Genomic DNA, 14,058 nt, shown 5'->3' with positions numbered 1-14,058 from the left:
TTAGAAAAATTTTTTTATTGGAGTATAGTCGCTTTACAATGTTATGTTATTTTCTGCTGTACAGCAAGGTGAATCAGCCATATGTATGCGTATATCCCCTCTTTTCTGGATTTCCTTCCCAGAGATGATTGGGAAGACAGTGGAATAAACAGGAGACATAGATCGGGATTTTGTTTACCAGATACTTATTTAAAGCAGCAGATCTCAGCTCTGGCTTTGAATGGTTATAGGATCCCTTTGGAATCTTTAGAAGAGAGGGCTGCTTGAGCTCAGCCCCAGAATTTTAATTGTTCTGAGGAAGGTCTTGAACACAGCTATGTGGGTGAATGGGGAGAGAGAGGAAGAGACCTGCAGACATCACTGAACCCCGGTAATACCAGTCCTCCTCATTCCGTCCTAGCCACATTCATCTCTTTACCCTCAGAGGTGTTATTAGGTAGCCGTTATCTTATTTTTTCTCATAGTTTTACCACCCACGTATATATAATATAAGGTTTAGTTTTCACTTTTTTAAAAATTTCATATTAATTAAAACTTATTTGTGTATTCTTTTGTGACTTCCCCCCTCAGCATTATATTTCTTAGTTTCTTCTCTATTAGCATGCAATTCATTTTTATTGTTAGAATATTAGTGTTTGATTATACTGTAACAACTGAGTGACTTCACTTTCACTTTTTACTTTCATACATTGGAGAAGGAAATGGCAACCCGCTCCAGTGTTCTTGCCTGGAGAATCCCAGGGATGGGGGAGCCTGGTGGGCTGTCGTCTATGGGGTCGCACAGAGTCAGACACGACTGAAGTGACTTAGCAGCAGCAGCATACTGTAACTTATCCTATTATGGATGGACATTAAGATCATTTCTATTTCTGATCATTTACATTTTTATGCATGCTTCCTGGTGCATGCAAAGCACAGTCCTCACTGGGGTTTAAACATAGGAGTGGAATCACTTAGCCATATGATATTAGTGTCTTCAAATTTATTAGATTATGCCACTGTGTTTCCCAAAGTGGGTGTGCCAATTCACATTTCCTCTAGCAGTGCACGTGAGTTCCTAAGCGCATGATAATTTATTTTTCATTCTTCCAATCTGAATTTCCTGCTACCTTAGAAGCACAGTCAGACCTCGTGTGATCATGGTCCCGAGTTTGGAGTGAACAGTCTACAAAAGCACCGTCCTTTAGTAACAACCAAACTGGTCACCTGTGCTCTTGTGCCTCGGGTGCTCTGGTGTGTGATCTGTGTTGCAGATGTGTTATCTGTAATCTGTGCTGTATTTCATAGATCTCTGATCTCCAAAAAGCCAAAGCAAGGATGAATCTTCCTAGGACCTTGGGTCTTTGATGTGAGAGGCTCATTTGCCAGGAGGAGAAACTGAGGTGTGGCAGAGAGGCAAGGGTGGCTTCGTGCCTCTCGCCTTGTTTAGGGCAGATGTGCCCCCCTTTATGCCGTGATGGGACTGTTGATTGAATGTCACAGCCTGCTGTTCATTTTGTGTCTGAGTGATCTTGCTCCCAGGATGTTACAGGTCACATCTTTTAATGTTTTCCATTAGAGCAATTATTAGTAATTCTGCTTTAGTTATATTAGATCAAATAACTCTGGGCACCAACTAAACAGGAAAAGACAAATTTATCTGGTTAAAAAAAAAAAAAAAACAGCCCTTCATTTTAATTAAACTCTCCCATGTCTGCCAAATTGCAGAACCTCTTTCCACAGCTTGTTTTCCTGACCCCTGTTAAGAATCTGAAACTCTGTAACAAGCAGAATTATTTATATATGTCATTATGTTTCCTATTTCAAGCTCTTTGCTTGATTCTGGGCTCTGAACATCTATATTCACTGCGAAAGCTTGTTCTGAACACATTTTGGGCAGCGTTTGGTTTCCTTCAAACATCAGAAGTGCTTCTCTCCCCCTGCCTTCCTGCTTTCCCAGGAAGCAGGTGGATCCAGAGGGAGACAGTGGCTACAGTGAGCACCCAATCCCGCAGATCTGCTGAGCACAGCGTGCGGGAGTGAGACGTCCTGGGACCCTTTGCTGCAATGCTTACACCTGCACACACCTCTCCTCGAGCAACAACATGCAGAGAAACTGTCTGGGACTAAACGTTACTTGGGTGTGCGCGCATTTGGGACAGTTTCTGGACAAAAGATACAGAGACCAAAAAACCCAACTGCCACTTTGAAGAGGCTGGAGCAAAAGCAGAATACTGCGCCTGCCTCCTGCACTCAACGCCAGCTGAGGCCTAAGCCACCCATCCAGCCATCCTTTGAACACATCCCCACCCTCGCCCTGTATAAGGAACAAGCTCTACCCCGCTCAGGAAAGGAGCAAGCAAGGGAACCTGTTGTTTATTCTCGCTCCCCTCTGCTGCAGCAGGGGCCCCAGAAAAGCCTTGCCTGAATTTCTTGTCTGACTTTTAGTCAATTTCTATTGATTGGGGGAGGCCAGGAGCTCTGGCTGATAGAGCTGGAAAGGAGAGAACAGGGGGCTGGTCTAGTGAACAAGCCTGGCAGATTCTGCTGGTGGTGGAAGCAGGTTCTTTCCACACTCACACCTCAGTCAGGTTGGGTACAGTGAAGTACAGGCAGGTTTGAGGGTATTTTAGGGCCTTGCTCCAGGCACTACAGGCAGCACCATTTAAATGGTTGACACCACACTGCCTTTATCAATGCTACAATTTTAACAGGGAACACGAATATTTTAGATGTTCCCTTTTGGTCATATTTTTCTTGGAAAAAAAAATTGTATCCCATATAAGCATGGGCATTTCTCACCAGGTTCAGACCGAGAGCTGTGACTGAGCGATCCCGTCCGAGTGTGGCTGGCTATCGCTGCATGCTGACTGGCACCCTGAGCAGTGTACTGGTGTGTGTGTGTGTGTGTGTATGTGTGTGTGTTGTCACCTGATCCTGACACGTCTCTTCCTGATTATTATTTAAGAAGGAAAAAAAGTGTCAATGTTACCAAACGTGCCTTGTTGGGAATCAGTTAAGAGTAAAGAAACCTTACTTTCTAATTAAGTGGGTTTAAAAGTCAAAAAGTTAAAGGATAAAATAAAGATAAGTTCTCTGGTAGTCTTTGAAAGATTGCAAGTATATTAAGCTTGGCTGGTGGGGGTGCACTGCTTTGTCTGTTTACAGATGTTTCAGATCTCATTTTACTTGGAGTGGGAGGGAGGGTCTGTGCTGTGTCACACAGATACACGTACAGTGAAGTCTGTGACGTTGGCACATTGGAACTCTAAGGCTTTATGCTCACTGATCTACATGTAGAAATAGTGTAAACCAATTACAAATGGAAGCTAAACCGTTTTCTTTTGCAGCCATGTGCAATGGAGTATTCCCTTCTGATTGTTTCACGTTAGAGTCTTGTTGGATGCTGACCCAGCAGCACAGCCTGCTGGTAAGGCCAGGCTGGGTTTAGGGCCCAAGGAGGGAGACGCCCCCGCCCCACCCAGTGGGCCTTAGCATCAACCTGAAGAGGGAAGACATGGTTGGAATTTACTGAGAACTGGAAGTTTGCTTTAATGAGGGTTTTCAAGTGCAGAGGAGGAGTGATGGTGGGGGAGGGGGTGGTGGAGGGTGGCAGGGAAGGGAGTTTGATTAGGATTAGATCAAGATCATGGTAGAGTGGTTAAATATTGGTTTTAGGGCTTAAACTGTCAATGCTTTCTAATAAAGCATTGACATGCCTTGAAGGAAGGTTGTATGATGAATATTCAATCTTTGCCTAAGCGGGAGTCTTTCAGGACTAGTGAAGTTATGCTAATGAAGATAATGGAGTAGCAAAATCATGTTGGTGTAGTCAGTAAGCTGGGTGGAAAAATCTGTAGGTTTTCTGTTCAGTGTCCCAGCTGTGTGGGAGTATGTAGTTTGGGTTCATAGATTTTAGTCAAGAGGTATTGATATCAGAGGAAGAACTAAGAATGATAGATGCTTCACAGAGCATGTGTAGCCATGTATTAAAAGCTGACTGTCATGGGTACTCATCAGGGAAAGAGCCATTGTTCATTTATTCATTCAACAAGCAAATATTTATAGAGCATATGACTCGCCAGGCACTGTGCTAGGATTAAAGAGAGATAAGGTCCTGTCCTCTGGAACTTTCCACTCCAGGGTGAGGCAGCATCCTCTGGATCTCTTTCAGATTACAAACAGTCAGTAATATTACTTAACTGGAGGGTATGTGCAACTCAGATCCTTACTGCGTACTTATTCTGACAGATCTTGAATGTTAGCATTTTTGTGTTCAGTTTGTTTTAAGGTGTGTCTTGATGCCTATGGAGTTCATAGGCTTAGCTTTTCTAAATATAAGCAAGTATATTATTTTACATGTTTCCAGTGTAATGTTTATCATGGGCCAGCTGTGTTCCAGGTACTGAGTTGTAGTAGAAATACGGTGTACAAACTCTATACAAATTAGATGATTTAAACATACACAAATGATTGAGATTTTTAACAGTCACTTGTCATTCAACTCAATAAATACTGAATGACTTCAGCAGGCTCCTCTGTCCATGAGATTTTTCAGGCAAGAGTATTGGAGTGGATTGCCATTTCCTTCTACAGGGGATCTTCCTGGCTCAGGGATTGAACCCTGGTCTCCTGCATAGCAGGAGGATTTTTTTTTTAATCATTGTTTAGTTCTTCGGTTTTTGCCATAAGGGTGGTATTATCTGCAAATATGAGGTTATTGATATTTCTCCCAGCAATCTTGATTCCAGCTTGTGCTTCATCCAGCCCAGCATTTTCAGGATGTACTCTGCATATAAGTTAAATAAACAGGGTGGCAATATACAGCTTTGACGTACTCCTTTCCCTATTTGGAACCAGTCTGTTGTTCCATGTCCAGTTCTAACTATTGCTTCCAGACCTGCATACAGGTTTCTCAAGAGGCAGGTCAGGTGATCTGGTATTCCCATCTCTTGAAGAATTTTCCACAGTTTGTGGTGATCCACACAGTCAAAGGCTTTGGCATAGTCAGTAAAGCAGAAATAGATGTTTTTCTGGAACTCTCTTGCTTTTTTGATGATCCAACGGATGTTGGCAATTTGATCTCTGGTTCCTCTGCCTTTTCTAAAACCAGCTTGAGCATCTGGAAGTTCACAGTTCATGTATTGTTGAAACCTGGCTTGGAGAATTTTGAGCATTACTTAAAAACATTACTGCCCTTATGGCAGAAAGCAAAGAAGAACTAAAGAGCCTCTTGATGAAAGTGAAAGAGGAGAGTGAAAAAGTTGGCTTAAAGCTCAACATTCAGGAAACTAAGATCATGGCATCCAGTCCCATCACTTCATGGCAAATAGATGGGGAAACAGTGGAAATAGTGAGAAACTTTATTTTTGGGGGCTCTAAAATTACTGCAGATGGTGACTGCAGCCATGAAATTAAAAGATGCTTACTCCTTGGAAAAAAAGTTATGACCAACCTAGACAGCATATTAAAAAGCACAGACATTACTTTGTCAACAAAAGTCTGTCTAGTCAAGGCTGTGGTTTTTCCAGTAGTCATGTATGTGAGAGTTGGACTATAAAGAAAGCTGAGCGCCAAAGAATTGATGCTTTTGAACTGTGGTGTTGGAGAAGACTCTTGAGAGTCCCTTGGACTGCAAGGAGATCCAACCAGTGCATCCTAAAGGAGATCAGTCCTGGGTGTTCATTGGAAGGACTGATGTTGAAGGTGGAAGTCCAATACTTTGGCCACCTGATATAAAGAGGTGACTCATTTGCAAAGACCCTCATGCTGGGAAAGATTGAGGGCAGGAGGAGAAGGAGACGACAGAGGATGAGATGGGTGGATGGCATCACTGACTCGATGGACATGAGTTTGAGTAAACTCCAGGAGTTGGTGATGGACAGGGAGGCCTGGTGTGCTGCGGTTCATGGGTTCGCAAAGAGTCTGACACGACTGAGCGACTGAACTGAACTGAGCCACCTTGGAAGCCCATATACTATGCTAAGTGTTAGCAATAAAAACTTCCAGGATCCCCTCAGCCTATAGGAGGACACAGTCAGGAAACACCATAAGACACACTGGCAAACACCAATAGTGAAAACCCAGACATAGACCAGGCCAGAACCCCCATGTCAAGGGGCATGTGAAGAGGCACGAGTCAAGCTTTTTAAAGAAAGTGCTGGTGGACAAAAGAGCTGTGGGCTACAGTCCATGGGGTCTCAGAATCAGACACTATTGAGCACACCTGAGTGCACACACACATACACACACAAACACACACACAGGTATATGTAGCTTTGGCAACACGGAAGTAATCCCAAGAATCTAATAGGTGGGTAAAAGTACCTCCGTGAAGTCTGAGAGAGGCCATGGACTTAGATTCCATTCTGCCTCAGCTGCTGAGTGGGGAGGAGCACCTCTGAGGACAAAGGGTGGAAATGAAGGCTCCTTGACACTCATGGCCCCTATTAGCCTGTCCTGCTAGGGCAGCAGCATCTCCTTAGAGAACACCTTAGGAAATTGATGATGTCTATTTCCAAAAGATGGTGCTCTCCTAGCACTGTTTTCCCCAGATGACTTCACTGAACATGAGTGCACCGTGGTGGGTAGAACATCGTTGTACCAGTGATGAGCAAGGCCGGCTCCAGTGCCGTGTGACCTGGCACAAGTCACTGACCTTTCCACATCTGCAAAACGAGGTGTTTGGATCAGATGTTTTTGATCATTCCTGCCAGCTCTTCCATGCTTACTATTACTGTTCTTACTCTGACAATCTCTTGGAGAAGATACGTAAGATAAACTTTTTAAATGGAGGAACTATTAATAATGTCGCATGTTTTTCCTTTTCAGTTTCTCTGCATAGGGAGTCTCTTCTGCACCTGACTATGAGATGGGGCCTTGCTAAGCTTTCCCAGCTCCTTCTGTGTCTCCCTGGGGGAGCCCAGGCCCTGACTTTACCCAACGAGGAGGGTGCCACGCCATTAGACTTGGCTTTACATGGTGGACATTCCAAGCTGGTTGAAGACATCACAAAGTGAGTTTGGCTGCTTGATAGATTCTCTCTCAGTCTACTTTTATAAAGTCTTCCAAGCATTATGGAAAAATTAAAGATGACCAAACCACAAGCTAACATTCGGTTTATAGTTTACCATCAGTTTCCATGTATAAAGTATAGATATACATATCATATATAAACAGATACAGCGTGATAGCTGGTGTTCACACATCATGGGGGAGAGGGAGTCAGGAAAAGTCTCTTAAAAGGCTCCATGGTGGGGGAGGTGGCTACTATAAGAAAAAAAATGTTGGGAAACACTAGCCTAACCCTGGCTTTCATTAGTTTAAATGTCACTTCTTCAGAGAGGCCTTCTACATTCCGATCTTTTATGATTATGATTAAAGTGTTAATTGTGACTATAATTATCATTAATTTATACTATATATCATAATTTATGATTTTATATATAATCATCATCAATTATTTCATATATGTTTCCATTCTAAATCATTTGGGGACTGAAACTTATTTCTATTTTACCTGCTGTGTTCAGCATATACATTCATTGAAAGACAGTAAGTTTTTGTTGAATCAATGAATAACAAACCCTAAGATACTATGTAGCCAATGGGCTGGTTAGTAGGATCTGGAAATAATGGAAGTGAAATAATTTGTCAAATGTAAAGTTATCTATGTTGAAGATGATACCGACACTTTCAGTGTCTGTTACTTAGAATGGTTCAGATTGGTCATTTTTATTAGTGTTTACTTATGATTAGAGGAATCCTATACGATGATTTCCTTGACTTAGCATGTGGTAATAAGTGGGAAGCAGCAATGAGCATTGCAAAGTATTACATAAATATTAAATATTATCAGTGTTATTACATGGTTTGTCTTCATGGACTGATTCTTTTCATTTGGCCCATGGAATTCATTGTAATTAATTTATGGTTGTATGCCACCCGAGTAGATGTTGAAGTCACAACTTTCTATTTTTGTTCTCACTTGGTCAAATGAACACCAAGTAAGGAAAGAGCCCATCCTAATTGAATTGCCCTTGTCTTTGCTCTACTGTGACCACACTTTCTTTACCTGGAAAGGGCGAGGTGGGACCACTTCCTTGACTTTGTCACTGTGGATAGTTCAGGGTTACACTGAGGACCTGGAGCGCCACTTCTTTATGTTTGGTAGCTTTGTATCTTTCTGTTGTGTCCAAGACGAGAAGATGATATGGTATTTAAAGGTTTACACATCGTCATGTCAATAAAAGCAAACAACCTGATTAAAAAATGGGCAGAAGATTTAAAGACATTTCTCCAAAGAAAACATAAAGATGTCCAAAGAGTACATGAAAGGATTCTCAACATCAGTAATTATCAGAGAAATGCAAGGAAAATGTCCAGTGAGGTATCACTTCATACTGGTCAGAATGGCCATTATCACATGTCCACAAACAATGCTGGGTAGGGTGTCGAGAAAAAGGACCCTTCTACACTGTTGGTGGGAATGTAAACTGGTACGACTGCTATGGAGAACAGCGTGGAGCTTCCTTAAAAAACTAAAAATAGAGTTAGCGTATGATCTAGCAATTCTATTCCTGGGCACATATCCAGAGAAAAACATAAGCTAAAAAATATATGCACCTGAGTGTTCATAGCAGCACTGTGTACAGTAGCCAAGATACGGAAGCAACATAAATATCCGCTGCCAGAAGAATGGACAAAGAACGTATGGCGTATATTATACATATGTGTGTGTGTGTGTGTGTGTATAAATGTGTGTATACCCCCCCCACACACAATGGAATATTACTCTAACATAAAAAAGAATGAAATGATGCCTTTTGCCACAACGTGGATGGACCTAGAGGTTATCATCCTAAGTGAATTAAATCAGACAAAGACAAATATCATATCATCCATATGTGGAATCTAATTAAAAATGATACAAATGAACTTATTTACAAAGCAGAAACAGGTTTACAGATACTGAAAGCAAATTTATGTTTATCGAAGGGGAAACGTTGTGGTGAGCAAGAGCTTGGGGTCAATGTATGCATACTATTATATATAAGATAAATGACCAAAGAGGACCTACTATATAGCACAATATGTTCCGTGATAACCTATAAGAGAAAAGAATCTAAAAAAGAATAAATACATGTATAACTGGATCACTTTGCTATATATGTGAAACTAACACAACGTTGAAAATCAGCTATATGTCAATAAAATTAAAATTAAATGTTTACTCATCTAATAAATTCATTCATGATGGGATTAGAAGTAGACTGTAAGCTAAATTCTGATTATGTGAAGGAGCGTCCATTTTCTAAATTAATTACAAGACTCTTATGGTTTAGGCTGAATTATTCACTTCAGTGGCTTGCTGTTAACATGGGGAGTTGTTTTCTAGAAGATTCTAAAGTCCCTGCCGGTAATTATGTCAGGAGTGTGGGGAGGTGCCCCAAACCTTAGAGTATGAGTGTTCTTAATGGATCTGTCATTCCATGTGATGGAGACAACGTTGATGTGGTTGGAAGTATACTGTAATTTTGCAAATATGCAAATGTTCATTAACAAAGTGATGTAATGGAAGAGGAGGAGAGAGGCATAGAGCTAGTTCTGTGAACGGAAGAATTTGGGAGCTCCTGTGGGCTGTGGCAACATGCTGAGGTGGGCTGTTACCTGGGAGCCCTGGCATCTCTCTCCTGACCCCTGTTTATCGACCTATAGACCATCCAGAATATTGTGACACTAACCGAGAAGCCTACATAGAGCTAATAATAATGAACGTGCAGTTGTTCTCTGACACACAGAAAATAAGCTGATACTCAGAATTTAGTTTGAGGATATTGTTCCTTTGCCCATGAGTGATTTCAAGAAATCAACATGATCAAATTTACGTATGTTTTCATTTGCATGAGGAAATGATTCACCGCAGTGGACCAGTGTGTTATGAATATCTCGCTTGTTTGTAACATCCAAACCTCACCATGCTCCCTAGAGATCATATCTGTTTTCCACTGTAATCACCTAATAAACCATCAGCTGCCAGCCAATTTGTTCTACTACATGTGGTGCCATTAAGGCCAGAGGCATCTTTTCAGATTAAAAGGAGAGTGAAATATTGAGGTAAAGCACTATGTTTACAAGTCAATACTGTTGCATTAATTATGTAACTCTTTTAAGTATATAATATATGTGAACAGCTTTTCAACTGATGACTTCTCTAGCTGGGAAAACAAAGATGGCTTTATTGGGATGTGTTTATACAGTCTTATGTACCTGTCTTCAGTAGGAAGCAATTGTTCAGCCAGTGGGCTTGTAATAATATCAGGGCTGATGGGATAAAATCAGGGCACTGGGATTGTGGGTTTTGACTTTTGGTGTTTCAGCTTCCAGGGCAGGCGTTCCCCAGGTTTCTCCTGCGTGCAGCTCAGCGAAGATGCCTCTCTGCGGTATATTCACTCATCAGAAACTCTGACCCTGACGCTTAACCACACAGCCGAGCATTTGCTGGAGGCGGATATTAAACTCTTCAGAAAATACTTTTGGGATAGAGCCTTTCTCATCAAGGTTTGTGCCCTTTATTATGGTATAAGGTATAATAACTCATGCTTTTTGAGAGTTCAAACAGCAAACTCGTTATCTGGGGAACAGTTTTTTTTTTTTTTTTTTGAGAGGTAGCACTTTGTTTTTTTCTAATGAGACTTGGAGGGACATGGCATTGGAAACTGTTACACCAGTAGAATGAAGATTATTATATAATATTTTGGCAGTAGTCATTTTATAATATTGTTCCCTTTACTTTTCATGAGCCAGCATCACTGATGTTGAATTTTAGTATTCTAATGTTGGATATTTGCTATGAATTTACTGATTGTATTATAATTCTTATCTAAAGCAGTTGCCTTTAGGGTTATTTTACATGAATAATACCTTCTTCTGGGATTTCTTAGGAACTTACACATAGTTGAGCCTTTGTTTCAGTGTACAACTTCTTCAATGGGGCCGGCCACTTGAGACTAGTACTTTTTCAAAGATATTTTCCCCTCCCACCATCACCCAAACATCAGCTTTGAGTGTTGTTACAGCATGCCCACCTTAGGTTTAAAATGTTTTATCTTCATTATTATTATTTTTTTGGTCAAATCTCAAACACTAGAAAGCAGATTTATATATTTTATTTATTATCAAGCAGAATGTTCTTTTGAGTAAAAGGGCTTCAGTCAGTTTAGTTGCTAATGCTCACAGGTATAACGGATTTACTCACCAGATTGTGTGACACCCCCTGCAACCTCCCAACCCCCAGTCTTTTCAAGCACATCCATTAATAAGTACCACCGAAAAAAAGCACCAGTTTCATCACCAGTTTAGGCTTTACAAAGTGAACAGTCAGTTTAGAAAACTGACACTATTATCAGTTTTGACTTGTAAAATGTTTGCTTTATATTACTAAATGAAAGATTTTAGCCATAAATATTATATAACAAAGCTTATAACTTACTCCATATAGGGTTTTATTAAACGATTAAAATGAAACATACTCTTCAGAGTATAAACTACCTCTGTTTGTTGAGTTTAGGGAGTTTCTTTTTTTTTTTTTTAATTCATGCTCAGGTGCATCTGACTCTCTGTGACCCCATGGACTGTAGCTTGCCAGGCTTCTCTATCCATGGAATTCTCCAGGCAAGAATACTGGAGTGGGTTGCCATTTCCTCCTCCAGGCGATCTTCCCAATGCAGGGATCAAACCTGCATCTCCTGTGGCTCTTGTGGCCCCTACATTGGCAGGCGGATTCTTTACCACTGAGCTACCTGGAAAGCCCAAAAGATTTAACCGTAAATATTCTATAGCAAAGATTATTGCTTTCTCCGTATAGGGTTTTTTTTTTTAAACAGTTAAAAATGAAACATGCTCTTCAGAGTATGAACTACCTTTGTTTGCTGGCTTTAGGGAGTTTCAGTTCAGTTCAGTTGTTCAGTCGTGTCTGACTCTTTGAGACCCCATGAACTGCAGCACACCAGGCCTCCCTGTCTATCGCCAACTCCCAGAGTTTACTCAAACTCCTGTCCATTGAGTCAGTGATGCCATCTAACCATCTCATGCTCTGTCGTCCCCTTCTCCTCCTGCCTTCAATCTTTCCCAACATCAGGGTCTTTTCCAATGAATCAGCTCTTCGCATCAGGTGGCCAAAGGATTGGAGTTTCAGCTTCTACATCAGTCCTTCCAGTGAACACCCAGGACTGATTTTCTTTAGGATGGACTGGTTGGATCCCCTTGCAGTCCAAGGGACTCTCAAGAGTCTTCTCCAACACCACAGTTCAAAAGCATCAATTCTTCGGCGCTCAGCTTTCTTTACAGTCCAACTCTCATATCCATACATGACCACTGGAAAAACCATAGCCTTGATTAGACGGACCTTTGTTGACTAATGTCTCTGCTTTTTAATATGCTGTCTAGGTTGGTCATAACTTTCCTTCCAAGGAGTTTAGTGTGTAATTTTCTGGCCTACGGTATTTCCTCATTGTGCTTAAGGGTACTTTTAAAGATGCAGAAGCCCTCAGCCATTCCCGTGGCTTCTTACCCAGGCCCCAAGGGTGGATGTTCTATCCGGACAGAGGCTGGGCCTGGCCCGGCAGCCTTGCTCAAGGTGAGCGCCTCTCCCTGCAGCTTCATAGGGGCTGCTGCTGCTGCTGCTGCTAAGTCGCTTCAGTTGTGTCCAACTTTGTGCGACCCCATAGACGGCAGCCCAACGGGCTCCCCCGTCATAGGGGCAGAGCTTAACAATATGTGAGAGGGGGCACTCAAACAGCAGCAGGACCACCAAACTCCAGCAAAGGTGAGGGCGTGCTCCGCGGAAAGCTGGAATTCGGAACATTTCCTTCATTATAAAAACCTCCAACTTCTCAAGTCAGATTTGTAATTTCTTATAACCTATTTGAGATTATTTTTTACTGATGATTTTGGGAGATTTAGGATGAGTAAATTTAGATGCTTTAATAATTGATTATAGTGAATTATGCTATAACAAAGACCAACTGGAGGTTACTTTCTAGTGTATCAGAGATTTTCATTTATGAAAAACACTTGGTAAAAGAAGAATCCATTGCAGTGGGATAGCCTTGTGTTCCAAGTATCAGCATCCCTTTTTTTAATCCTTCCTGCCCTGACCTGTTGGTTGGGTGGTGCGTAGGGAGACTGGGAAGGGAATGAGGCTGAAGTTCTTCCAGAAATTGTGATGTCATAACTTACAGTAAGAAATATATTGGGTCTCAGTCCATGGTTCTTGGCTCATAGCTCTCCAGACCTTTGGGATTTCCTAAATGTTGAGCAGATAAATGTGTGTGGTTTTTTTTTGTTGTTGTTGTTGTTATGTCAATCTGGCGACTTTAAGAAAGCACTTAAGGATAGGGGCTAGTTACCAGGAGACCCACCCACTTTCAGTCCTACCTCCTCGACCTTCAAGGAGGGGAGAGGACCTGAAGGTATAGTTTCATCACCCAAAGACAAAGACTTCGTCTAGCGGGGAGCCTGGTGGGCTGCCGTCTATGGGGTCGCACAGAGTCAGACATGACTGAAGTGACATAGCAGCAGCAGCAGCAGCATGCCTTCTTAATAAAGCAAGCCTTCATTAAAACCCCAGAGGGCTGGATTCAGAGATCTTTCCAGTTGGGGAACTGGTTGGAAGTGCTGGGTGACTGGCCTGCTTGGAGCGGCACAGAAGCTCTGTGCCCTTTCCTCAGACCCTGCCCTGTACATCTCTTCCATCTGGTTATTCCTGAGTTATATTCTCTTATATATATAGCTATATTATTAGAGTTACCATGTATTTATCAATAACCTCAGATATGCAGACGACACCACCCTTATGGCAGAAAGTGAAGAACTAAAGAGTCTCTTGATGAAAGTGAAAGAGGAGAGTGAAAAAGTTGGCTTAAAGCTCAACATTCAGAAAACTAAGATCATGGCATCCAGTCCTATCACTTCATGGCAGATAGATGGGGAAACAGTGGCTGACTTTATTTTTCTGGGCTCCAGAATCACTGTAGATGGTGACTGCAGCCATGAAATTAAAAGACGCTTGGTCCTTGG

The 14,058-nt window shown here is 41.7% G+C and overlaps 1 protein-coding gene across 5 annotated transcripts in view; it reads left to right on the top strand.

Moving 5' to 3' along the window:
- ARHGEF28 (Rho guanine nucleotide exchange factor (GEF) 28) overlaps positions 1-14,058 on the top strand; it is a 325,034-nt gene that overhangs the window by 133,608 nt on the left and 177,368 nt on the right. For all 5 annotated transcript variants that reach the window (XM_010853539.1, XM_010853541.1, XM_010853540.1 and 2 more), the window contains exons 5-6: positions 6,811-6,994; positions 10,359-10,539. In XM_010853539.1, the coding sequence (XP_010851841.1) occupies positions 6,811-6,994; positions 10,359-10,539 (365 nt within the window). The remainder of the gene's footprint in view (positions 1-6,810; positions 6,995-10,358; positions 10,540-14,058) is intronic.

The sequence above is a fragment of the Bison bison genome, unplaced genomic scaffold, assembly GCF_000754665.1.
Source record: "Bison bison bison isolate TAMUID 2011002044 unplaced genomic scaffold, Bison_UMD1.0 scf7180017864329, whole genome shotgun sequence".
NCBI lineage: Eukaryota > Metazoa > Chordata > Mammalia > Artiodactyla > Bovidae > Bison > Bison bison.
This window is presented reverse-complemented; position numbering and strand designations above follow the sequence as displayed.